The sequence below is a fragment of the Cricetulus griseus genome, chromosome 3, assembly GCF_003668045.3.
Source record: "Cricetulus griseus strain 17A/GY chromosome 3, alternate assembly CriGri-PICRH-1.0, whole genome shotgun sequence".
Lineage (NCBI taxonomy): Eukaryota > Metazoa > Chordata > Mammalia > Rodentia > Cricetidae > Cricetulus > Cricetulus griseus.
Genome location: NC_048596.1, coordinates 171288325 through 171313538, shown reverse-complemented (window position 1 = coordinate 171313538; position 25214 = coordinate 171288325). Strand labels below are relative to the sequence as shown.

At 52.3% G+C, this 25214-nt stretch overlaps 2 protein-coding genes across 8 annotated transcripts in view; one reads left to right on the top strand and one right to left on the bottom strand.

Annotated features, from left to right (window-relative positions):
- Kifc3 (kinesin family member C3) overlaps positions 1-3970 on the top strand; it is a 34916-nt gene extending 30946 nt beyond the window's left edge. For 4 of the 5 annotated variants that reach the window (XM_027405688.2, XM_035442596.1, XM_035442594.1 and 1 more), the window contains 6 exons: positions 144-267; positions 863-992; positions 1081-1310; positions 1559-1693; positions 2199-2307; positions 3357-3970. In XM_027405688.2, the coding sequence (XP_027261489.1) occupies positions 144-267; positions 863-992; positions 1081-1310; positions 1559-1693; positions 2199-2307; positions 3357-3382 (754 nt within the window). In that variant the 3' untranslated portion in view covers positions 3383-3970. Of the gene's footprint in view, positions 1-143; positions 268-862; positions 993-1080; positions 1311-1558; positions 1694-2198; positions 2308-3132; positions 3160-3356 lie in introns of all 5 variants that reach the window. The other variant, XM_035442595.1, reaches the window with a different exon arrangement.
- Positions 3971-4868: 898 nt separating this feature from the next.
- Positions 4869-24601, bottom strand: Katnb1 (katanin regulatory subunit B1). 3 transcript variants are annotated; one of them, XM_027405693.2, is made up of 20 exons: positions 24511-24601; positions 22720-23016; positions 18379-18509; positions 15228-15345; positions 10397-10497; positions 10077-10118; positions 9466-9549; positions 9173-9288; positions 8738-8809; positions 8422-8572; positions 8127-8317; positions 7900-8030; positions 7609-7659; positions 6780-6847; positions 6553-6672; positions 6306-6455; positions 5992-6068; positions 5843-5917; positions 5574-5690; positions 4869-5289 (listed from the first exon to the last, which is right to left on the bottom strand). In XM_027405693.2, the coding sequence occupies exons 2-20, from the start codon at positions 22757-22759 to the stop codon at positions 5157-5159; spliced, it is 1968 nt and encodes a 655-aa protein (XP_027261494.1). In that variant the 5' UTR covers positions 22760-23016; positions 24511-24601; the 3' UTR covers positions 4869-5156. The 3 variants fall into 3 exon arrangements, with proteins under 3 accessions (XP_027261494.1, XP_027261493.1, XP_027261492.1); XM_027405692.2 differs by lacking the exon at positions 24511-24601 and adding an exon at positions 24319-24495; XM_027405691.2 differs by lacking the exon at positions 24511-24601 and adding an exon at positions 24175-24312.
- Between the last annotated feature and the right edge of the window lie 613 nt (positions 24602-25214).

Genomic DNA, 25214 nt, shown 5'->3' with positions numbered 1-25214 from the left:
TGATGAAGAGGAAAGGCCAGCAGCCCCATGATCCAAGATTTATTGTGGGGGCAGATTCTAGGCTAGGGGTTGGGTGCAATACAAGCAGAGGCCAGAAGTGTGTGTGTGTCGGGGGGAGAAGTAATGTCCTGCTTGCCCTCCAGAGACCTGCTGGGGAAAGAGCCTCAGGAGAAGCTGGAGATCCGACTGTGCCCAGATGGCAGTGGGCAACTTTATGTGCCAGGGCTGACTGAGTTCCAGGTGCAGAGTGTGGATGACATCAACAAGGTAAGGAGTCCTGGGAGAGTGCGGGGAAGACTTTGACCACCAACAGCTGCTCTAGAAGACAGACCCAGGCTCAAATGTGGGCTGTCACCGCCTGCCTGTGCAGCTTGGGTGAGTCGCCAGGCCTTTGGAACCTGTGTCCTCATCTGAAAGGAAAGGCAGGAGGATTGTGAATCTGAAGCCAGTCTGCTACCCAGCAAGACCCTGTCTCAAGAAAACTTCAAGTGGCCAGGCATTCACACCTTTAATCTCAGCACTCAAGAGGCAGTGGCAGGCGGCTTCTGGGTTTGAGATCCATCTGGTCCTCATAGGGAGTTCCAGCCCAGCCAAGACTACAGAGTGAGACCTTGTCTCAAAACAAAACAAAAAATTAAAAAGTAGCCAGATGTTGATGGTTACACCCTTTTATCCCTGTATTTGAAAGGAAAAGGCAGGCAGATCTCTGTGAGCTAGAGGGAAGCTTGATGTACATGGTAAGAACATGTTTCCCCTCCAAACCAAACAAAAACAAAGCCCAAATAAACTTCAGTGTATAAATCAAACACACGGGGGGTAGCATTACCCTTCCCAAAGGAGCCCCATTGCCTTTGCCCCACAGGTGTTTGAGTTTGGCCACAACAACCGCACCACAGAGTTTACCAACCTGAACGAACACAGCTCCCGCTCACATGCTCTGCTCATTGTGACAGTGCGTGGTGTGGACTGCAGCACAGGCCTCCGCACCACGGGTAAGAGACACAGTGGGCATCCTGGTCAAGGGCTCTGCGCCATGGTACCTTCTGAGCAGCGCTCACCTGCCCTTTGCCCTGCCTGCAGGGAAGCTGAACCTGGTGGACCTGGCTGGTTCGGAGCGTGTGGGCAAGTCAGGGGCTGAAGGCACTCGCCTTCGAGAGGCACAGCACATCAACAGATCACTGTCTGCCCTGGGGGACGTCATTGCTGCCCTGCGTTCCCGACAGGGCCATGTGCCCTTCCGAAACTCCAAGCTTACCTATCTGCTGCAGGACTCCCTCAGTGGCGACAGCAAGACTCTAATGGTGGTGCAGGTGAGGGCCTGGGGTTCAGGCAGGGCCTCCCCAGGCTGTCAGACCCCCAACCCCGACATGGACCCTGCCGCCAACACTCTCATGCATTGCACAAGTCTCTCCCCATGCCTCTGGCCTCTGCCATTTTCATTGCCCGCCGTGGTCACCCCTGATCAGAAGCACCCATCCTCTAGTGACCATGCTGCCACCTCCTGTGCCAGGGGGGCAGACAGCTGGCATGGATTAGACCTGGGCTCTCTGTCCCCTAGGTGTCCCCAGTGGAGAAGAACACCAGTGAGACACTGTACTCCCTCAAGTTTGCTGAGAGGGTTCGATCTGTGGAGTTGGGTCCTGGGTCCCGCCGCACAGAGCTGGGCTCCTGGTCAAGCCAGGAGCATCTGGAGGTGCGAGGGAGGAGGGGGAGGGTCCCCCATGGGCCTGGCTCAGGCTGGTACTGAGTAGGGTGGGGGGTTGTCAGGCTCATGTGGTGGGAGTGGAAGCTGCCACAAAGGTGGTTGAAGCTCTTGGTTTTTGAGGCAGGTTCTCACCATGTACCACTGACTGGCCTAGAACTTGCTTTGTAGACCAGGAAGCCTCAAACTCACAGAGATCTGCCTGCCTCTGTTTTCTAATTGCTTCGATTAAAAGCATGTGCCACGATACCCAGTTCCAATGGCCCCTTTAGGCCATCTTTATTTGGGGGACCAGAAGTGGCCCATTGTAGATGTACAATACAATTAATTTCCTCCTTCATGGATAGCTTTCCTGTGCTGACTTCTCAAGGCAGGGGTGTCTTAGTCCCCTCTGTAGATGAGGGACCATTGTCAGGAAAGAAGGGAAACAGTGGATGAAGGGGAGGAGCCAGGACAGCCTTGGCTCCCACAGCCCCATGGCCTTCTCTGCTCACAGTGGGAGCCAGCTTGCCAGACACCGCAACCAACAGCACGAACCCACTCTGCCCCTGGCTCCGGGACCAACAGCCGCCCGGGCTCCATCCGAAGAAAGCTGCAGCCATCAGGTAAGCTGTCTGAAAGTGGACTGGATGGGAGGGCAGGAGGGCAGGAGGACCTGTCCCATGTTGATGGTCACAGTGCCAGGCTGCCCTTTCAAAATAAGGCTAAGCTGTTTTAAAAAGGGAAGAAAAAGCCATGAGCCAGGGCTCGTGGCCCCCCACCTGTAATCTCAACTGTGTGGGAGGCTGAGACAAGAAGGTTGAAGTTTGAGGCCAGCATGGCCAATGCAGCCTCAAAATAGAATTTTAAAAAGGAGGTAGAGTTAGGCAAGGTAGCTTGTGCCTGACCCTAGCTAGCATTTGGGAGGGAGAGGCAAGAGGATTGCAAGTTCGGGGCTAGCATGGTTTACAGAGTGAGTCCCAGGCCAGTGAAGCTTCTATAGTGACACTACTCCCCAAGGGAAGCTGTGGCCTAGCTCATGGGCAACCATGGGCCCTATCCTCAATACCACGTTTAAAACTAGTCTTCCTCCCTCACCTGCCTGCTCTGGATAGCAGTCAGAAGGCAGAACTGTTTTACTGAGTACCAGGCCCCTGGAGAGGGTGACAAAGCATCTGGCCCTAGAAGTCCCTAGCACATGTTACTGACTCAAGGCCTTGCCATGTACATAGGAGCCCTCACCCAGGCAGGGCTCCTCTAGTGCATGCCTCTACCCCCAGCCTCCCACGAAGCAGTCCTGCCATCCCCAGGGGAAAAGAGGCCTCACCACAGGGCTGTGACCTGGGATTCCTCCTCCTCATTTGGAGGCCAGGCCCCTCACTGGGTTCAAAAGGGGTGGTGGCAGCTGGGCCAAAACCCTGCAAGTGAGATATCTATCACTTTGATTTCAGCCTGACGGCTGGGGCTGCAGTCTCCAGGTGAGTGTGGGCCAGCGGCCTGGGGCTGCCTGCCTGCTGTCTGCTGTTGGTTGCAGGGCTCTGCCAGGGCTCAGCTGTAAAGAGCTGGGCCTGTCCTCCGCTGCCTGCTGCCCATGTGCTTCTGCTGGTCTCTTGCTCTGCATCTGCTGTGAGCACACCTCCTGAGGCAGGAGCCTGAAAGCCCCCTTCTTTTTTAGGGAAGTTGAAGCCAGTGCCTGTGTGAAGATGTGCCATGCTGCCAGACCTGGAGCTGGGCCCTGTGGTCTGGCTACCTGCTGTAACACCCACCATGAATGCAGGAGATAGAGGCCCGTGTAGGGGCTCTCCTGCCCTGCCTCCTCCTCAGAGATGAGAAACATGTTCAGAAGGAAGCGAGTGTCTGTGTGGCTCTAGGCACTCAAGCATGGGCTTCTGGAAGGGTGGGGATGGCCCTCTGCCTACCCTCTGCCTGGTAGGCCAAGGCCACAAGGCCATGGAAGTCCAGCCCTTGCAGGGAGGGTGGTCCCTTACTAGTGGGGAAGGCTGAGGAACCAGCTAGGGGTTAGGGAGAGCAAGAACATCTCTTTTTACCCTCCTGAGGAGGGGATCCCTTAGTGGAGTATGTATATAATGTTCCAAGGTGTATATAGGAGCCCTCACCCTGTCAGGGGTCTGGGCTGTATTTAAGGCTGGCAGAGGCCAGGGGACAGGGCTGGGTCCTGCTCATCTGCCTGACACCAGGCATTCTCCCTACCCACCCCCCAAATCCTATTTAAGAACTTTTGGAAGCTTAGTCATTTTTACTTATTAAAATGAATGTCTTTTTACACAAGCATAGTCTGAATCATTGGTATTGGGACACCCTGTGTATGGATCACAGAGAATGGACATTGCTCTTCACTGCTGGCTGACCATGTAGACTCTAGAAGCTACCACTGAAGACTGGCTCCCCACTGGGAGCCAGGAGTCTTACTGTCCCCATGCCTTCTCTATCATTTTGGTTATGATCTTAACTATGAAGACCCCACTGTGTGTCTGTAACCGTAGTCCCATCCCATACTGATGTCATTTCCATGTTACAGATGGAAAACTAAGGCTTCAGGGAGTTGTCAGGCTTTGCCAGCCCACTGCTCATCCTGTGCTGGTCTTTCCTCCCAGACTTTGGAACTGTGGCCACTAGTAATGACTCCACTCCCTACCTACACATTTGTACCTGGCCCCAGCCTGGAAAACAGGGCCTGCAAGGGCTCCTTCCCTCTTGCTGGCTACATCAATAGCTATCTTGGAGGGCAAACTCTCAGGGATGCCACCAGGGCAGAGGCTGGCTCTCATCCAGCCAGGAAGCATAGATATTCCTGTGAGCTGTGAAGGCCACTAGTCTTCCAAGGTCATCCACCATTCTTGTCTAGTAGTCCCTCAGAGTATCCAGAGGTCAGAGGGAGGGATGATGGCTCTTAGCCAACCTCATGGTAGCCAGCCATGAGGCTGGGGTCCTGCCATCTGGTTATTCAGTCACTGAACTGGGCATCTACTGCCCTCAAAGGAACCCAAGGACAATTGGAGTGTGGCTATGATACCTATGGCTTCACCTGTTTACTTCTCCAGAGTAAAGCTGACCAGGTAGCCCTTTGCTGTGTACCTGGCACTCTGCTGTCCCCTGCTGGCCACATCCGGAAGCTGCACTGGGACTTGGAGGAGGGATGGTATCAGCCTCCTGAGGATATCTCTTATAAGGAAGCCAGAAACAGTTATACATTTAATAAATCTGCCTGATAAGTTACAGCAGCAGCTCCGAGGCTGGAGTTGCCCTGAGAAGCAAAACTGCACAGCTGCTGCCAGAGAGGAAGTTGTGAGTCCCCAGCTGTGAAGGTGGTCAGTGGGCTGGCGACGCTGTCTCCAGGATGGCCATCTGGGCAAGAGTGGAGGCCAAGCTGAGGCGCAGGGGCCTTGGGCGTACAGCGAACTGGAGTGTAAGGTCAAGCCAGTGAGGGCTGCTGGTGCTCCCACCCGCAGGCTCCTCAGTCCAAACTGGCCATGAGTAGGTGCAGCTCACGGAAGGCACTGCCATGGCGGCCACTCAGACCTGACTTGCTCTTGACAAGGCCACTGATGCTCTTGAGTTGTTTGAAGCACAGTCGGCACTTGTGTAGCCTGTAGGGCAAGAGGCAGCACCTGAGGATGGGGGCCACCCACCTGGCCATGATGCCTGCCAGACCTAGGGCTTGTGCTCCCCAAACCACTCCAGTCCCTCCTAAGAGCACAAAAAGTCCCCCAAGCCATGCCAGTGTGTATGGACAAGCAAGACCATGGAGGAACCCACACTTTGGCCATACCCATACATCCTGAGCCACTTCCCAGACAGTATTCCTTGTGAGCTGTTTGGGCACAGCCACCCACAAACAAGGCTGAGGGGCAGCAGGCACCATGCCCCTTACCTCTCCTCCCGGCTGATGTCCACACCCACAGAAGGTGGGGCTGCCAACATGTCAGTGATGAGGGGCAGGAATCGCTGCAGGATCAGCTTCAGGGACGTGCACCCGGTCTGGACATAGCTTCAGGAGCAAGGTAGATGGAGTCAATACATAGATGGGCCCAGAGCCAGAGAGAGGACAAGAGAGACAGAGGGATCCTCCACAGATGGGGCATATGCACACATATCCCTTCTTCCACTCTGGTGGCTCCAGGGTATGGAGGGGCTTCCTACCTCTCATACTTGCTTTGGAGAAGTTTCTCAATCTGTGGCAGCACTGTGGTGCACAGGTCCAGCTTCCACAGGGAGCTGGAGAGAAAGCTGGGTGTGATGCCATCAGCCAGCCCTGACCACCCCAATCTTCTCTTCTTGAGGCTACTTACGCTTTCTGGTTGACAATGTTCAGGAGGTCTACCACCACGGATAGGTCATTGATGGCCACTGCAGAGTCCACTGATGTCTGCAGACAAGCTCCATTAAGAGGGTAGGCAGCACAGGATGAGAGTAGAAAGGGTTGGAGGCATGTTAACAGACTGTACCAACAAGGAGGGCGGGGCGCAGCCTGACATCAGTACTCAACTGACCGAAGCTGGCTACGGTAACACCACAAGGCTGCCATACCCCAGGGCCCCACTGTGTGGCCTCTTCTCTGTTCAGCCTAAAGCCCAAGCAATAGGTGGTAAGAGGTCACTCTTACCTTGATATCACCTGTGGTCCACACAGCTCGTACAGTGTCCAGGTTCTTGTGGCGGCTGGTGAGCACCACACACATGGTGTCATGGCCTTTGCGAATCTGTGACATGGCATCCTCATCCACCAGCTCTGCCTGCTGGGGGACCTTCACGGCCTATGAGGATGGTACCCAGATGCTGGCACGGGAGCGGATAGCACACTCCATTCTCCTTTCAGCCCTCAACCCCACCTCTTGGGCAGGTCCCACTCACAGGCAGGAAGTCAGAGGCCTTTAGGCCAATGGGCTCATTCCGTGTGGCAGGGATGATGGCAGGCTCGCCCTTGGGTGTAGGAGTGGCAGTCAAGACTGGAGACCGGGCTGGGACCTCGAGCTGCAGGGAGTAGAGGCTCAGCATCAGCCGGAGTCCTCCCTCAGCTCCTGACAGGGAGCTTCCAACCCTGACTCAGGCCATAGGATGCCCTCTCTGTTCAGACATACATTTGGCACCGGCAACTGCACATCCATGGCTGGGCTGGGTTTTGAGGCCTCCTTTGCTGTGGCTATGTCTAGGAGGAGAAAGAAAAGCTCACTGTCAGACTAGAAGGACCCGGTAGGAAGAGGTCAGAGGTCAGGCTGGGACTCCATGACATCTGCAGCTGGGAAGGAGCAGGAGCCAGCAGATGGATAGAGGGAACCAGGGCGCTGGGTGCAGGGAGACTATGGGACCCGGTAGCTTTAGGGCAATCCTGCCATTAGGAGTAGAGTATGTGAAGAACGCAGCAGATGAGTCAGGGGTGAGCAGGAAACAAGGAGAGGTTCTCAGAAGTCTCCCAAAGATAAAGCAGCAGCACCGGTCCCCAAGGGAGCCAGGACAGAGATGCTATGGACGGACCCTTTGCCATCCCAAAGCTGACTGAATGGTCCCTTTCTTCAGTCCCCAAACTCCTGGTCTGGTCTCCAACTTGACTCTCTGGCTCCTGCTCCAGGTCTGGGTCCTGACAATCCTCTGGTCTCCCCCCTACCCCAGCTCTTCCTTCCCTCTGCTCACCAGCCTTTGACCTCTCAGAGCCTTGCTCTCCCATATCCCTCAGTAGCATGTGCCCCATGTGCAGGCCCATATGTGTTTACATTTCTCTTCAAGCAGTCAGACATGGGCTTGAAGGAGGCACTGCCTGCCTTGCTTACACTGCCTCCAGGGCCTTCCCTGGGGCCAGGTACAGGATAGGCACTTTTAGGTAGGTACGGGGACAAGATCTAATTGGGTTAGGCTAGGAGTTGTGCCGAGAGAGGCAAGACCTGATCCTCAGGCCAGCTCTGCCCAACTCACCATCCTCTGGGGGCGCTGGGAAGGGCTCACTTCGCCGGGGCGGTGTCCGACCTGCCAAGGCAAAGGGAGCTCTCTGGGAAAAGGCCTGTGTGTGGCCAAGGTCTTAAGATAGACACATGGCTGGAAGGTGATCCCTAAGCACATGTTCCTGGCCCCATGAACCCATGTACACCCATAGGACCTCTGTGCTTAGTGCAAAGGTTCCCACTTTTAGAAAACAGCCCGGTACAAAACGTGGAGACCAGGTAAGGCAAAGAGCTGGGCTGTGAGGTGGGAGAGGGGTGGCCTCACTGATGCTGTTCTTGGGCTGGAAGATCTCATTGTAGTCCTCAGCATTCTGGATCTCAGCCCGGGACTCGCGCTCGTCCCTGTCATCTTCGCTGCTGGGGCTGCGCCGCTCACTCTCTGAGTTGTGCTTTACCCTAGTATGTGCAGAGTCAGGATCCTCAGTGAGGCCCAGGGTTGAGTGTTAGGAGCCTTCTTGGGACATGCAACCTGCCAAGGCCATGGACACCCACCTCTGAGGCTTGTTGCAGGTTGTACTGGGCCGCTCATAGATGCGGCGGAGAGAGACACCAGGGTTGGAGGTCTGCTGTGTCAGAGGCTGGCTGGCCTGAACAGGGTCCTGGGTCACAGTGCCTGTCCTGGTGACTCTCGTCAGGTCCACCACGTAAGAGGAGACATTACTCTGGGAGAAGGCCACACCTATCTGCAGGACATGGCAGAGCTGGTGTGGAGTGGGGCCAGACGCCAAGAGGCCCAGTAGGTGGGAGCATGATGGGGAGGGTAGGGGGTGGGTGACTTGACTCTCACCAGCTGGTCATTGCAGATGGCCAGGTCAGCCACCTTGCCCCAGTTGACAAGGACCACATCAAAGCAGCGCTCAGGCTCCCAACCATAGACACGCAGTGAGTCCTGGCAGCCACTGTACAAACAGCAGCCATCGGGGTTGAAGAGAACACTCCTAGGCCAGGTGAGAGTTGGCTGTCAGTCCTAGGGCACTCAGCTGGTACCCGACATCAGGAAAGCTGGCAAGCCCAGGACAGAGGAGAAGCAGAGGCAGGAAGATCACCCTTACCAACATCCCACTACTTGGGTGAGGGGCAGAGGGTCCATGTGTTCTGCGTACCTGACAGGCCCTGGTTCCCCTTCAATGCAGCTCACCACCTGGAACTTCTCCAGGTCCCAGAAGCGGATTGTCCTGCAAAGATGGCCACAGGAAGCCAGTCCCTCATGCTGTCCAGGGCCTCTCCAGGCCCCTCCCTGCGGGGGCGCTAGGAGTGATGTCTGGGGCAGGGATGGCCCTGTGCGTGTAGAGGGTGAAGATGACCTAAGTTGTTCCTGACAGCCCTGCCCCAGAGCTAACCCCACCTTCCAGGGGCCTCCCTGCACTGTGCCCCAGTAGGGGTGTGGGTCCTAATAGGCCAGAATACTAGCTGGGGAGGAATGGGACCAGGAACTAACCCTGGCTTAAATTTAGCCTACATAGGCTTTCAGGCATATGACAAGGTAAGAGAAGGTAGGGACAACTGCCAGGCAATGTGCTTTATTTATTCCTCCTTACCTGTCAGAGCTGCCAGAAGCTAGGAGATACTCATTGGGGTGAAACTCCACCACGTTGACAGGTCCGGTGTGACCAGGGAACTCAGACATCATCTTGCCGGCTGTCAGATCCCAGAGCTGGAGCAGGGTGGGAAGAGGTAAGGGCCAGGCTGGGCCCTAGGCTGCAGACCTGTGCTCCCTCTACTCTCAACAAGTTTGGGGGCCCATATGCCCAGTTAACAGGGAGGCAAGGACACAGTCTGGGTCTGATCAACATACCTCTGGCCCAGCCTCCACACCCAGGTCAGGAGTTACCTTCACTGTGTGGTCATCTGCTGCTGATGCCAGCCACTTCCCATCAGGGCTAAACCGAAGACAGCGCACAGCCTGGCTGTGTCCCTGAGATAGATGAAAAGAACCAAGCTCTTTGGAGAGGCCTGGGTGCCACAGCACCTCCCTACCCTCCAATGCCTAATCTGAAACACAGGGCCTTCCTAAGGACCAGTCACAGAAAGGATGGAGGGTCACTACTGGGAGACATGAGGGATACTTGTAAGTGGCCAGACTCCCAGGCCTCCAAGAAATCACAACTGTGCAGTCTGTTACATGCTAAAAGTGTTTTAAGGCCTCTTCCAAAAGCCCTTGAGAAGGATTCTGTTAGTCACAGTACTGCCACATACCTATGAACAGGAAGCCCTGCACCCAGGGATACCAGCTTCCTGACTGCAAAAGCAAAGCATGGAATAGTTTAATAGATGTGGCTCTGTGGATTGGCAGAAAGCTGGGGGTCCAGACAGACCACCCAAGGCACTGCATTTCTATTCCAGGTCTGTTTTGAGGTTTAACCTGCAATGGACTGTAGCCACCCAGCCCCACTGTGATTGATGTCGCATAAGGTCATAGGTAACAGACATGGCCATGCTTACCCTATATCGGAAGACACAGCCTTTCCTCCTGATGTCCCAGAGCTGTAAGGGAGAGAAGCAGGGGTGTGGGTAGGGAGGATGGATCATGAGAGGTTGTGATAGCCCTGAAGGTTAAGCCAGAGGGGTACACTGCAGTTCTGAGCAGAGAGGACTCGATATGTCTGGGTCATGACAGCCCCAGAGAGAAAGGCTGGAAGGTTTGCCCAAGCTGGGCATCCCAAGTTGAAGTGTCTGGCCAGGTCCATGGGTCCTCTGTCCCAAGGATGCTGCTGTGGAGGAAGGATTCCCTTACACTTGACATAGGCAGAGTGGTACCTTACCTTGATATTTGTGTCCTGGGAACCTGAGGCCACAAATTCACCATAGGGGTGGAAATCCAGGCTGCAGATGTTGGCTTTGTGCCCCATGAGTGTGCGGAGAACTAATGAAGCAAAATAAAGCAGAGTGCCACGTAAATGTTAGCTGCCAGCAGCACCCTGCCAAGCCCATCTGCATGTACCCATTGGCACAGAAGCTGGGATGCCAATATGAAAATAAAGATCAGCCAGTGCCTGCCACCCTAACAGTTCTTCAGCCTTTTCCGTCACTACTTAAGTCCCTGGAAAATGGATGGCATTACTCATAGCTTGTGTGTACCAAGGCCCCTGGGCAGCAGCAGTCACAACAGTGCTTGGTCCAGGCCATGTGGCCATTGGGCTATTATGCAGGGTAAATAATCCCCAGGCCAGGACCAAGGATTGAGCAGAGAGGCTGTGATAGAGGAAGCTGCTTGGCAAAGAATTCAGAAGGGACATCAAGTGGATGGCTGGGACTCACAATGCCCAGTGGAATGGCATCTACACAAGTGACCTTGAGGATGGCCCTAAAGCAAGTACAAATGGAGGATACAGGGGAGATGCAGTCAGGAGCAGACTCATTGTCTATTGCTGCCCTGGTGACACATCTAATCCATTAAGGCCTGGCAGGGCAGGTGGCAAGCCTGAGTCTCAGAGTATTATAGATAGCTTTTTGGAAGATTTATATTTCCACTGCCCCAATAAAGCTTACCAGCCCATGAGTGGTAGGCCACGGGGTATAGAGTCCAGTTATCCTTACGTTGTACCAAAGTTTAATAGGTACTGAGTTCTCATGTTACAGACATGTACATAAAGGTTCAAGCATAGATGAACTGAGTTAACTATTGTAGAATCTGCCCATCCATACTAGGCCATGTGCTTGGCAGCATGACAAAACTAGGATCAGTTCTGGCTCTGCTTCTTTACTGCTGTGTGACTCTAGGCCATCCCTTGTCCTCTCTGACCTTCAGGTTGGTTTACAATGAGAACTAAGAAAATGAACACCAAGTACTTAAGAGTGGGACTGTGCAGGTTTCACTGATCCCCATTTTAGTTTCTCAAGGAGGCCTGCCTTCACCTCCTCTTCCTCCTCAGAACTCACAGCATGTAGCATGTGTCTTCTCCCTCTTGTGGTCTCAGTGAGGATGCACTACTCCGAGCTATGGCTAGCTAGGTGCCTCCTGTCCCTGCACATCTGCTGAGCATTTCTGGTGTTTAGCGAGCTGATTCTATACATTAGCTCAGAGTCCCTCTGTCAATGCCAGGAGGTGGGTGGATGGTGAGGTGTCCTGCCTGAGGCTGAACTGCAGCAGCTGGACAACAGTTAGATCAGGTACTGCATCTGAAGCACCACCTGGGCCTCAGGAATAAACTGGAGCCAGAGCTGCCCAGGCAGGAACAGCACAAAGGGAACAGCTGTCCCAGTCAGTATCAGCTCTGAGGCCCAGGCCCACTGTCCATCTTACCTCTGTGCTTAGTTTCTGACAGGCACTACAGCTGGGATGGTGCCTCCTTCCCATGCCTGAGGACTTTGCCAAGGCCCCTGACTCATCCTCAGTGTGGATGTCCAACTCCCCTACACCCACACTGAGCCCTTGGCTTTCCCTGCTCCTTAGCTGTCTTGTATCACTAGAAGTTTCAGAAGCCGAGGTAACATGCTGCCCTGGCCACCTTTTGCCTTGTTGCCACAGCAAGGGAAACTCTGACACAAGAGGCTGTGGTGGGGCCTACCCAACTCAGGCCAGCTACTTGAAGTGTGGCTGCCTTCCTGTGGGATCCACCAGGCCTGCGCCCTTACCTCCCAGCTGCACCGTGGAAAGCTGGCAGGACCGCATTCTTCTGCCATGACTTCTGCCCTTACTTGTCTCTCCCAGGGGATGTCTAGCCTTGGTCACAAGCTCTAGGGCCTGCAGAGTGGAGGAGACATGGACCTGCCTGCACATGCGGGGACCTCCAAGGTCCCCCAGTGGAGTGGTTGTTCAGCCTCTGCCCAAATTCTCCAGTGTTAACTGTGGCTCTCTCTGAAGTCCCTGTGTCCCTGAAGTTTCTCTGGGTTCTCACCCCTGATGCCCACGACTTGGGTAGCAGTGGCCCTGAGACCTTAGCTCTCTCTCCTGAGGGCAAGCTTGAGAATCACCAACTAGAGGTAGTAGATGGACAGCAGAGAGCACTGGGGCAAGGGTCCTGACACTTGGATTCAAGATCCAGGTTCTGTCACCCACAGCTTCAGGGTTTTCACTAAGTCCTGTGCCTTTGATGGTCTGTCTGCCCATCTGTCAAAATAGGGGGCCCTGCCAACCAGACTTTATCATCCATTTCCCTTTCACTATGTGAAGGGATCACTCTCATCTCCCAGGTGGAGAACCATGGCTGTGGAAGTCTGGGGTGGGCTTTTGTAGCTTTTCCCTTTGGCCCTTGGCTCTTTAGTGAAAATCATGAAGAGTGGTGATCCTTGCTGGGATTCAGTTTGAAACAAAGGTTTCCTGGGGACTGACTGCCTCCTCTGTCAGAGCATCATACCCTGGCATGGTCTTCCCTGCCTCTCACGTCCAGTGATAAACACAGCCTGCTTTTAGGCCTGGCTAAAGAACCTCTGCTAAGATGCAGTGCACAGCTCTGTTTGTCACAAAGGTGTCCTGGAGCTCTTTGTTCAACACCATCAACATGTATAGTCACTCCCAAGAACTAAGGGATACCATCTTTCCTGAGGCCACAACACACACACCCACACACACACCCCAATGTTTCTGAACAAAGTTAAGCTCACGGCCAGGCACACATGTCAATGGCTGTGTTTGCAGTGGAGCCTGTTCCAGAAGGGCCTTTTAGGCTCAGGGAGCTCTCGCTGGACAAGGCAGGCTGGAGCCTCTGAGCTGCAGCAGGTGGCCCCAGAGACAAGTAAACCAACTCTACTTGGATCTGCTGAGGTTGGCCTGGACGTGGATGGTAAATATGCTGAGTTAGCTGTCAATACTATAGAGGGGGAAGGGGGTGTTCCACATCAAATTCCAGATTCTTTGGGCAAATCTGTGGGGCTACTGGGGCTGGTGGCATCCAGAGAAGGTGGGACTCTGTGTGGTCACACCCCAGGGTAAGAGTTTCTAGACCAAAGGAACCTGTGAGGTACAAGCTCAGATGTGAGAGCACACCCACAGAAGGGCTTGTGACCATGAGGTCAGGACGCATCCTACAAACTGAGGGGGGAAGATGAAGAAAGAAGAAGATCCCATGTAAAGGGAAGCAGAAAAACAGTACCGATTCTGCCAGCAACTCTGAAACCTAAAAGCAGTGGGGTGACACCTTCAAAATCCCATTAGTAGACTATTTCCAACGTAATTCTACACTTGAACTCTGAAGAATAGAGATAGAATAAAGTCACTTTCAGCCAATACTGTGCCTGCCATTTGTCCTTAGTGCCAAGGATCAAACCAGGGCCTCACACAAGCCAAGCAAGGTCTCTACCACTGAGCTATGATACAGGATGGGCTTGAACATGCCATCTTCCTGCCTCTGCATCCTGAGAGTTCAGACTCCAGGTGTGTGACACTACACCCAGCTCTCTTCACCCTTTCATAATTGATATGGAAGAAAGTATTCCATGTGGAGAGGAGGAGGTCATAGAAGAGGACACTGTAGGTCTCAGGACAGCAAAGACAGAGATGAGGAGGCCAGGAGTGATGGCTAGCTTGCAATTCCAGGGCTCCCAGGCACTGGGCCTGAGGAAGAGAGAACTGGATTACAGGAGAGGTTCAAAGCTGACTTGGGACAATGGTTACCAATGATCACTGATAATTTTGACAGGGACTTTGTAAATGCACATGGAAAAAGGAGCAATTGTTTGCCCCAGGGTAAACCAAGTGACAAAAAAGAAAACATGTGGGGTCCTCACAGCACAAACACTGACCATATAAATGGTGACACTGTAAGAACAGGAAGAGAAGTGGGGGCAATGGGCCCAAGCCTGAGGAAGCTGCTGAGAGCCAAGTCCTGCCTCTCACTGCACGGGGTGCCTTTTTTTGTTTGTTTGTTTGTTTTTTGTTTATTTGTTTGAAGTGGGCTAAAACACCATAGACTAAGCTGGTCTTCAATTTCACAGCAATTCCCTTGCCTCAACTTCCTGAATGCTGGGATTTTAGGCAGGCATTGGGGCCACTGTGAGGGGCCAGCCCACTTTTGTTTTGTTATCTAAAAGAAAACAAAGTGCAATGCCATAGAGTTAGGAAAGGGGTGGTGGCGGTGATGGGCACAACATCGGGGAAGGGAAGCTGGGCAGTTGTGGTGGCACATGCCTTTAATCCCAGCACTCGGAGGCAGAGGCAGGAGGCCAGCCTGGTCTATAGAGTGAGTTCCAGGACAGGCTCCAAATCTACAGAGAAATCCTGTCTCGAAAAACCACACACACACACACACACACACACACACACACACACACACACACACACACACACACACACACACAGTGGGGAAGGGAGAGCAGAGGCCCTTAGACTAGGGGATGGATGGGGCAGACTTCCCGGGCCATCAAGGGTCATGCTAAAATGGACTTTTCAAAGCATGTGTTATTCTTGTCAAAGTGAAAATTAAATGAAGACAGAGTTCATTACTAGGGCACCTCCTCATATTAGCACTTGGGGGATGGCAGTACCCACTGTTGCTGGGCTGATGGAGTGATATGGACAACATGTCACCCACTGTGGTCAGTGCTTGGGGATCAAAACACCCAGACTTCCTGAAGGCAGCAATCCAATATCCCAAGCCTGAAGCACACCCCCGGCCCCAACACACATACGAAGGAACAGTAAGCAGGGAGGCCTACTTTTGGCAGCTTCCAGGTCCCAGACGCGGATGGAGCCTGACTGGGAACCGGCTACGATGAGCTCCTCAGGAGTGTTGAGGCGGACACTCTCCACAGGGGATGTGTGACCTGTCAGGCTCTGCAAAGAGAGGGTGGCAGCTCCAATGAACTGTAGGGGTAACCCCCAGTTACAGTCCCAAATTTAGCATCCCTGAGAATGGCCTCAGTAAGAAATAGTATGTGGTGAGCTGTTCTTGGGGGGGGGGGGGCAACCTACACGCCAACTCAGCTGAGCATGGCAGCTCATCAGCGCAGTGTATAAAACAGCCCTTCAAACACCTGTGACCCTAGCATTTCGGGGCAGAGGCAGGAAGACAGTGAGTTCCAGGCCAATCTGAACTACACAGTGAGGTCCCAGACAGCCTTGATTACATACAGAGCCCCTGACTGAAAAAAAAAAACGCAAGCATCCTTCAGCCTTATCCCTCTCCCTTCTATAGTGCTCCTGACTCCTGGCATGGGCATCGCCTATATAAATGGCTCTGGGTCACTGCAAGGAAATGGGGATCAAGATAAGGAGATGTTGGACCTTTACCCCAAGTCTGAATGATCACATTCAGGATACCCCCATCTCTACCTACTCTGTCTAATCACAGAGGCCATAGCAAGCTACGAACACATGTGTATTGCCTGCCCCTATGTGCCCGACTCCCTGAGACTGCCTGCTCCATGCCTCCGGAAGGGGCCTGGGAAGGTCTTCTGGACAACAGGTAGGGTCTTGCACATCCATAGCACCTAGAGTAAGGACAACTGGGTCAGGTAAGGTGTTGTCATCTTCAGCTTTTAGGAGGGAAGGGCATAACCCAAGTCCATGGTGTCTGTCACTCTGCTCAATGCTGGCCCCTCGAAGCACAGTGACCATTTCACCAGGGTTTACTAAGGCAACATTCCTGATAGGGACATGTGGGAAACGGGGTATTCCTTAGCACCAGAGTCTGAAGCCTTGTAGTTATAACAGCTTGTCTGACTCCTGCCAGACAATGGTAGGGGGTCTAAATGGCCCAGGTGTCCAGGATCACAACTGGCTAAAAACAACCTTCATAAGAAACACATGTTCCCTGGGTGGTGGTGGCACATGCCTTTAATCCCAGCACTCGGGAGGCAGAGGCAGGCAGATCTCTGTGAGTTCCAGACCAGCCTGGTCTACAAGAGCTAGTTCCAGGTACAGCCTCCAAAGTCAAAGAGAAACTTGAAAAACAAAAACAAAAACAAAAACAAAAAAGAAAAGAAAAAAGAAAAAAAGAAACGCATGTTCTCCTCAAATCCACAGTCCAAGGCTGGGTGTGGCAACACACATCTGTGATCACAGCAGTAAGGATCATCTCTGGTCTCTGAGGTAGGAGAATCTCCAAACTCAAGGCCAGCCTGGGCTACACAGTAAGACCCTGTATCAGAAAAACAATAGCACCACAATTCTTCAGGGAACTTATTCTCTGCAAGCACAAACCAGGGTTATTCATGGCAAGAGACCAGAGGCCATATAAATGCCCATGACAGTAACCTTTCAAACATGAAGAAGACTGAGTTCCATGAGGCTATATTGTGTACACAGAATAAGACCACTAGAGGGAAACATGCATTTTGCTTGTCCGTGGACTGAATAATTCTAGGACACAGAAGGAATTTGGAAGCCTGGTCATCTCCAGGGAGGACACAGAAGTCACTGCAGAGAGAAATACTTCAGCATTCACCCTCTTTTCTTCCGGGTGAATTTTTATTTTATTTTTTAAATATGTAGGCAAGCACTCTACTGGTGAGCTACAGCTCTAGCCTATGGGGATTATTTTTCAACTTTGGGATATTACTTAGGCATTTTATGGGGAATGAAAACATTTGAGTCTTACAAGTAAAACAAAACAAACCGAATTGGGGCGATGGCTCAGTGGTTAAGAACAATGGCTGCTCATCCAGAGGACCTGCAGTCAATGCCCCCTACAAACATGGCAGCTACCAGCCATCTGTAACTCCAGTTCCAGAGATCCAGTGCCGCCACCTTCTGGCTTCTACAGACACTGCATGCACACAGTGCACAGATAAATGTGCAGGCAGAACATCATACACACAAAAATAAAGATAAATATGTCTTAAGGAAAAAAATAAAAACAAAGCAATTCTCTTACTGAACCATGATATAGTGATTATGATCTGAGTGAATCTCAGTTTTGCACAACCTCACAAAATCACTGAAATAACCAAGTTTTCACTCACAGTTATCACCTTCCCTAGTCTTTTGTTTACTTAAAAGAATGACAGTTGCCTAGGGTGGCAAGGAGGCCGGGTACAGCCACACTCTCATGCTGTGGGGTGAGAATGAAAAGTGGCTTCTGGAGCCCATTGTGATGACTTCTCAGAACTGCATACTCTGGGCCTAGACACAGTCATCATGGATCCTGCTCAAAAGTTTGGACAAATGAGAATGTTTGACATAGTGTGGTTTAGCAGAATCTAAAAGCTGGAGCCATCAGCCCTGCTGATGACAGGGTGTGGCTAAGCTAATTACAGCTCTTCCCAGTGATGGATACCAAGAAGCCATTTAAAAGCATGCTGTAAAACAGTATTTGTTGACACAGGAAAATCCTCATGACACTGTCATTCTAAAGAACCAGGTCACTCAAGAGTAAGATAGTATTTGGAGATATGTGTGTGTGTGTGTGTGTGTGTGTGTGTGTGTGTGTGTGTGTGTATGTATGTATGTACGCACGCACGCATGCTTCTACTCCATTATCTAGAAAGGCACAAACTTAAAACCTGGTCATGTTTGGCCATCAGAACTGCCTGAAATGCCTGAATTCCCTCCTACCTTGTGCTGTCCTGCCTTGGAAAGCAGCCTGCAGCCCTGTATGATGTGTGAGCAGGAAAACTGTTTCAAGATTGGCCTCCCACTGAGCCCCCTCTGAACCTTTCCTTAGTGAAGATTTACAGCCCCACACAGCTGGCCGGTGGAGACTGGGGCTTATTTAAGCCTTCCCATGAATACTCTGTCACACATCTGTGTTATCCCCGCTTCCTGAGGGCTAGCCATCAACCCAGTTGTCCTGGGCTACTTTGGTGACCTGGAATCACCAGTGCCTGCAAAAGGAGCCCCCACCAGGGGCCACAGTTCATCACTCACCATGATGCAGTTAGGCTTGTTGATGGACCACAGGTTAACTCGGCAGTCATCCCCACCAGTGGCCAACAGTCGCCCTGACGCCTTGCCCAGCACCAACGAGGACACATTGCTGGCATGGGCGACAATCTCTTCTACATAGGAAAGGAGAGGAAGAAAGTGGTCAGGGGACTTTGGCCATATGGAGGAGGTGGCCTTCCTCAGCCACCAACTCTGAACATGACATTCAGCTAACCCTCACCAGCTTCAGGACCGGCTACAGGGCAAAGTATGAGGCAGAGGCTGAGATCACTGTGTCTTCCTCAGCTCCCTGCCCTGCTCTCAGGCTGCCTTTCTGAGCTCCTTTTTCTTTACATCAGCCGTTAACACAGACTGCACTGTTCGCCTCCATACACACACTCTACCAACTGAGGGGGATACTTGGGATGGGTGCATCTGGAATGCTGTGCACATGGTATACACTTAAAAACTCAGCACTTAGGAGGCTGAGGCCGGGGATCGTGAGTTCCAGCACAGCTTGGGCTACATACAAGACTCTGTCACAAAACAAAACAAGCGCTTGTAATTATCAGTATGAGTAGACAGTTCCTCGTTGCTAGTCCATAAACAACATAATGCAAGAAACATTTAAACAGCATTACACAGTACTGAGTATCACTAGTAACAGAGGAAGTGCAGGTTTCCACACAAACATCTCAGCATCACATAAAGGGCTGAGCACATGTAGATGCAGCTGTCCATGTGGAGAGCTCCTGGAACCAATCACCACAGATACTAGGGGAAGACTAAGTTTACTTTTAAAAACTGGCTTCCTTTATTATCTACTTTGTCTTAAGCACTAATATCCAGAAATAATACTTTTTCTATGATAAACAAAAAACATTAAAACTGTTTTGTTTGTTTTAAATGGACCCATGCATCATCACCTAAGTGCCTATCAATTGCTCAGGTGCCACCCATAAAACAAAGCCCACTTGGGACACACCTTCAGAAGAATTCAAGTTATGCCTACACAGCTGTCCCTAGATCCCAGTTCAGAATTCTAAATCGGGTGCTGATCTGAGCTCTGCCAGCTTTGTGGCCTTGGACAAGTCACTTTTGCTCTCTGAGAGGGTCCTTGTCTAGAGAACAGGATGACCCCAGGGCCAGCTCATTGGGAATGGGTTGAGAGGCAGACTGAAGACTAGCAACCAGGACAGAGTGGCCACCAGGGTCCCAGGTAGGCGGGAGTGGGTTCCATAAGGATAATGGCAGGAGGCAGCAGATACAGCAGAAGCCGGGTGGGGAAAAGCTGACCCTGAGAATGGGAGATAAGGCCTATGGACAGTCCACCAGAGCCCCTGGCCTCGACCGTGGTGGGAGGGCTGAAGTGGGGAACACAGGCAGGGACTGTGGGCCTTATCAGTGCTCCAGAAAAAACAAACTCAGCAGAGAATCAAGAGGCAGACTAGGCTTGCAGGCCGGGCCTTGGTCCCCAACTTCCTTGGGAACAGGGAGAAAGGAGAGGGCAGGTCTCTCACACAGGCAAGGGGAAACCCCAATATGCAGATGCCTAAAGCAGCAGATGTCATGGCTGTTAGTAAAAGGTCCTTCTCCCACCCTAGGTCCTAATCTACCCAGTCTGGGTAACTCTTGTGTGAGCTGCAGACCATTAGGAGACTTGAAAACAGGCCCAGGAAAGCCCAGACAGTTTGGGCTTCCAAAGACACCCAGGGTCCCAACCCAGGACGGAACTTCTGAAATGACACCCCTCTTCAGGGTCTGGCAGGGCACAGCTGGCACAAGCAGCAGCTGACCAGGGTAAGAGATCCTTGTAAGCCCAGGCACTTCCAATCTAAGTACCGGAAGACCTGGCATCTTGCTGTAGTCGTCATCTCTTCCACAGCCCCATCCTCTGTATACTTTGGGACAGCTGCCCAAAAGCCTGAGCCATGAGCCTTTATGTATCTGTCTAACCAGCAGGAGGGCAGTGCAGCTGTGTTCTGGAGGCTCAAGCGATGTCTCTGCAGCCACACCCTGAATTCTTCAGAGATCCCCTGCCCTGGTTCTCACTCTCCCCAGGCAAAGTGAGAAAGGTCTGGCTGAGTCCCACCTCAGCAAGCCTTAGGATCACCTCCAGAGATGGCCACGAATGTGTACAGAAGGATGTCCAGGCATCTCTTCTAGGTCTGGTGCTGAGAGGCTGTGAGAGCTCTAGGGAGATCTGATGGGTGCCAGGCAGGGCTGGGAACTGGAAAAGTCATAGGCAGGGGGTGGGGGTATGATAACTCCCCTTTCAGGAGGGGCTGACAGAAACCTGTGCAGGCAGGAAGACAGCACAAGCACCAGCAAAAGGGATGCCCAGTCCTCACAGTAGGCTCCCTCTCTAGCTTGGCCTGGAGAACACCAAGCATCAATGGCCCACACATGGATACTGGATTTCCATGCAAACATCAGACTTTTCAGAACCTCCTGGCAGGCCAAGTGACAACTGCTGCATAAGCCCTTCATAAGTCCCTGGAGCATCAGCCATCAGGACTTCCCCAAGTCCCAGCAGTATAGCCTGGCACATCTCAGCCAAAGCAGGGGATCACTCTCGGTCCACCCAGAGGTGCTAAGGGCTTATATTAGCAACCCCACACTGGCAAAGAGCCTTCTGATCCTCACCACACACTGGAGTCCCAAGAAGTCCCAGCCTGTATGGCCTCAGGCTATATACCCATAAACCTCTGTGCACAAGAAAACTGTCAGCTCTTCCACACACCTGATCATATTACCGCCTGCTGCTTTAATACTTTGATGCTTGTGGACTTTGATGACAAGGGTCTCATGGACACGTGCCCTGCAGAACTCACAAGGTTTACCTGGCATCACTTTGTTTGTGCTGATGTGCAACAGCCCCATAGTCTCCTATAAGTCTTTCCAATGTACAAAGCTTCCTGTCTTGGGGCCTTTGCACTTGCTGCTCACGCACCCACTACCCCCATCAGTTAGTTAACTGATTCAAAGCACACATACTGGCTCAGAATCAGAGCAGGATTGGAAACAGGTGGCTGTAATTCTGGTTCTTGCCCATTGCTCTCCTAAGCCTGAGTTCCTTGGATACCTTTGGCCCTCACTTGCTCCCTAGCATCTGGTTCTAACTTCAGGTAGGGTAAGCCATTAAAGAACTGGATACATAATGCCAATAAATACAAAGCCACTCTACCCGAAGTATACCTTTGAGTGCCATAGAGAAGGTTCTCCCAGAACCCTACAGCTTTGGAGAGCATATTCAAATGGTCTCAATCTCTCACTTTACACATGAGGAAACTAAGACCCAGAAAACAGCTCTGCCCAAGACTCCTTATCCACTCTTGAAAACAGCCCAGGGGTAGTTAGAGGCAGAGTGGGACCAGGGACAGCACATCAAACATGTGACAACCAACTGCAGCTGAGAAAAAACCCATAGAGGTAAGATGCAGGTCCTCTAAACATGAGCTAGGGGATCCTTGAGAGCCTTTTGGAGGGTCTAAAAGAACAAAACTATTATCTTAAATAATAGGATGGTATTGGCCTTCAGTACTCTCATTTGCTCCAGAGAAGGTGTGTGTGTGTGTGTGTGAGAGAGAGAGAGAGAGAGAGTCTGTATGTGTGTGTATGTGTGTGTGTGTGAGTCTGTGTGTATGTGTGAGTGTGTATGCATATATATATGTCTCAGTACTGTTTTCTAATATAGTACATATGGATAAGTATAACTGTCATAAGCAAGAGCCCTTTAGGATCCTTAATATTTTTAGGAATATGAAAGAGCCTGGTGTAGTGGGGCAAGGCCTTTATTCCTAGCATGCAGGAGACAGAGGCACATGTCCCAAACCAGCCAAGGCTATGGGGACGCCCTATCTCAAAAATAGGGAAAGAAAAATATAAGTGAGTTTAGACTACAGAACAGAACTACTTTTGCTCAGTTACACTCAGAGCCCTGCCAGCACCTCTATGCACCCTCCCTCCACCCACAGCCCTAGACTTCCATCTGACTGAGGAAAACTGACTTGGAACACATCTAAAAATCCTACAACACCTTCCAGCCTTTCTCAAAACATTGCCCATCAGCTGACTGGAAATCCTTTACAAAGTGTTTTTACCAAGTTCACAATCTCACTTGACTCTCAGTGCAACTGCAGAGCATAGTGCAACTATTTTGCTGTACAGATAAGGCAACTCGGCCTCAGGAAGATTAAGCCACCTGCCCGATGTGGCTTACACCTCTGGTTACCTTAAAACAAGGACTATGCCAAGGACAGGAGACAAAACTGTTCCAACTAGCCAGAAAAACAAGAGCATCTCACAAAACAAGTGTGATGAAGAAACATGAAAAGTACTTACGCAACTTCCAGGCAGTCTTGGTGACCACAGGGGTGGCCATGCTTCAGGGGGTGGCACCCAAGACCCCACCCACAAAATGGATTGTGCTTTCCCTGTGGGGTGGGGGGTGGATCCCCCCCAGATCCGACAATCAAGTTGGCAGGGAGTTCCCACACATCCAGGCAGAGAGTCCTCCTCTCCTGGCCCAGGACTGCCTGGTGGTTTAGATCATCCGCTACCAAGCAGCAGCCTGTACACATAGGTCAGGATCCCAGATCATGGAATGTCAGGCTTGGGCCATCTCAGCTCAACACTGGGCTAGAATACAAGCAGAGGTGATGGTGTGTTAGCAAGTACTTGAGATGCGTTGCAGCTCCCTGGGTCACCAAGGCCACTTGATACAGGCCCACCAAAGTCCCCCAGGGTCTGGAGCTGCAATGCACACTGGGCCTGCAAACCTTAGCAGGAGCACCTCTGTGACTTAGAACCTAAAGATAAAAGACCTCTAAGTAGCTGGGCATGGTGGTGCTAGCCTTTAACCCCAGCACCCAGGAGTACAGGCAGGGGCAGGTAAATCTTTGTCAATTAGAAAAGGCCTAAAGCAGGGCTCCAGGATGCTGGCTGTCTTAAGTGTCAGCAACTGCAGTGGGGCACAGAGGACAACGTGTCTGCAGTTCACACAGATTTGTACCTCATGTATTGGATGGGCCATTGGAGTCTGAGGCTATGTTCAGGGCCCCATGAAAGGCCCGTGCATGCAACACACACACACACACACAGAGTGTGACAATGCGTGAGAGTGTGAAAGTGTGTGAGTGAAGAGACTGACAGTGAAGGCCTTCTGGGATGGAGTGATTTTCGAGAGGATTCTGAGGGTCCAATCCTCTAGCTCTCTCCTTCCCCAGCTCCAGGTGAGGGAACCACGCCTATCTCTTGTTATTCTCAAGGACATAGCTAGAAATTGGGTCTCATGTCCAGGCGTGAGCTGGAATGACTCCTCAATTCTAAAAGGCCACAGCATGGACGGAGCCCTCCACAGTCACGGCTCTTCAACTCTCACTACACTCTCTTTCTCCTGTCACCTGTGCTCCCATTCCCAAACATCTTGAGTTCTCTAAGTTGGCCACTCTCGCCAGACCCTCTTCACTCCCCTTTCCCTGCTGCTATCGGAGTCCCCCATTCATTCGCTTCCCTGTTTCTGGAGCTCAAACTCAATACGGTCCTCTGCACACCCTCAGCTCTGCTTCCGGCCCACTCGCTTTCCCTCTCCGGCCTCCACACCCGTCCCGCTCGCTCATCCAAAAATCTGCTACTGGTCTCAGCCTCGCCTGACCCTCCGTCCCTCTGTCTTGAGGGGCATTGGCTCAGCCTTCCCTGGCCCAGAGTCCTCTGCCGGCGACGCGATTGTCCCCTCCAGACTCGGCAAAGACCAGGGCCATATTCCCCTTGCCTCCAAGATCCCGAGGGCCACTCTACCTGCAGCTGTAGCTCTGGAGGCCAAGGCTTCCCTTCAGGCGCGACCCCCACTTGCCTCCATCGTCTGCCCTGATTGGTCGCTGCTTGACAACCGACCCTCACAACAAAACCTCCGTATAGAGTCCCACCCACTTCACTTCTTACACCAATCAGTCGCCACGGATGCTCCGCCTTCCTCTGAGATTGACCAATAGAAGCAAGCGCTTCTGCCGATTTGCGTAGCTACCTGCCTCCCTTTCCCGACTCGGGCTAATCACGAGAAAGAAGCGTTTACAGGCCGCCCTCGGGTCTTGAAAGAACCATTGCGGGCTTCTGTGCCCTTAGTCCCGTCCCTACCAGGGCTAGCTTTTTCCGCCCTTTTCCGTCACTTCCTGGAACCCGGTTACGTTTGAAAAAATCCGCGAGCCACGCGCAATGGCGGCTGCACCAATCACTTCAGCAACATCCCTAGCTCAACCAGTCAACGTCAGTATTATTGAAGAACCAATTCCAAGACAACCAATAGGAAGGGAACTTCTGGAGCAGCGTGAAGTCATAGGTCTTCCAGGTTGGAACAGGGCCGCCTGGACCGCGCCCTCAGGCTGTGGGTGTTGCCCGCGTGGTCTGAGTTGGGTCCTGCCTGGATCCACCGACCACCCTGAGATCCTTCATGGAGGTCTCGAGAGAAACAGACCTTGACTGCAGGTGGGGTCGGTGTCCAACCCAGGAGTGCGTGGCTGCTCGCTGGCGGAAACCGCAGAACAAGGGAACCGGAGAAAGGCAGATGGTGTGTGGTTCGGCCAGCGTGCTGAGATCCGGAGGGGGAAAGGCTATATATAACCCACCGTGAGCCGGGGGCCCTCACTGAGGAGAAACTCGCCTCTCACCGGGGCCGGAGCCTCTGGCGTTCTGCTCCACACCGCCAAAAGCGGTAGGATTCCTTATTTGTAGATGAGGAAACCGACGCTGTGGTGAAAGGACCAAACTTCTGGAAGAACTGCTCCAGAATTTGAACCTTTAGTAAAGTCTAGGCATGAGAAGTTCCTACTAAATAAAAAAAC

What these genes read in the sequence shown, in the direction of transcription:
- Katnb1 (XM_027405693.2), bottom strand. Translation starts at nt 22,759, where the DNA reads ATGGCCACCCCTGTGGTCACCAAGACTGCCTGGAAGTTGC. An exon ending in GCTTCTGGCAGCTCTGACAG is followed by an intron (nt 8,810 to 9,172) that starts GTAAGGAGGAAT and finishes CCATCTTTGCAG; the next exon opens with GACAATCCGCTTCTGGGACC. An exon ending in TGCAGTTGCCGGTGCCAAAT is followed by an intron (nt 6,673 to 6,779) that starts GTATGTCTGAAC and finishes TACTCCCTGCAG; the next exon opens with CTCGAGGTCCCAGCCCGGTC.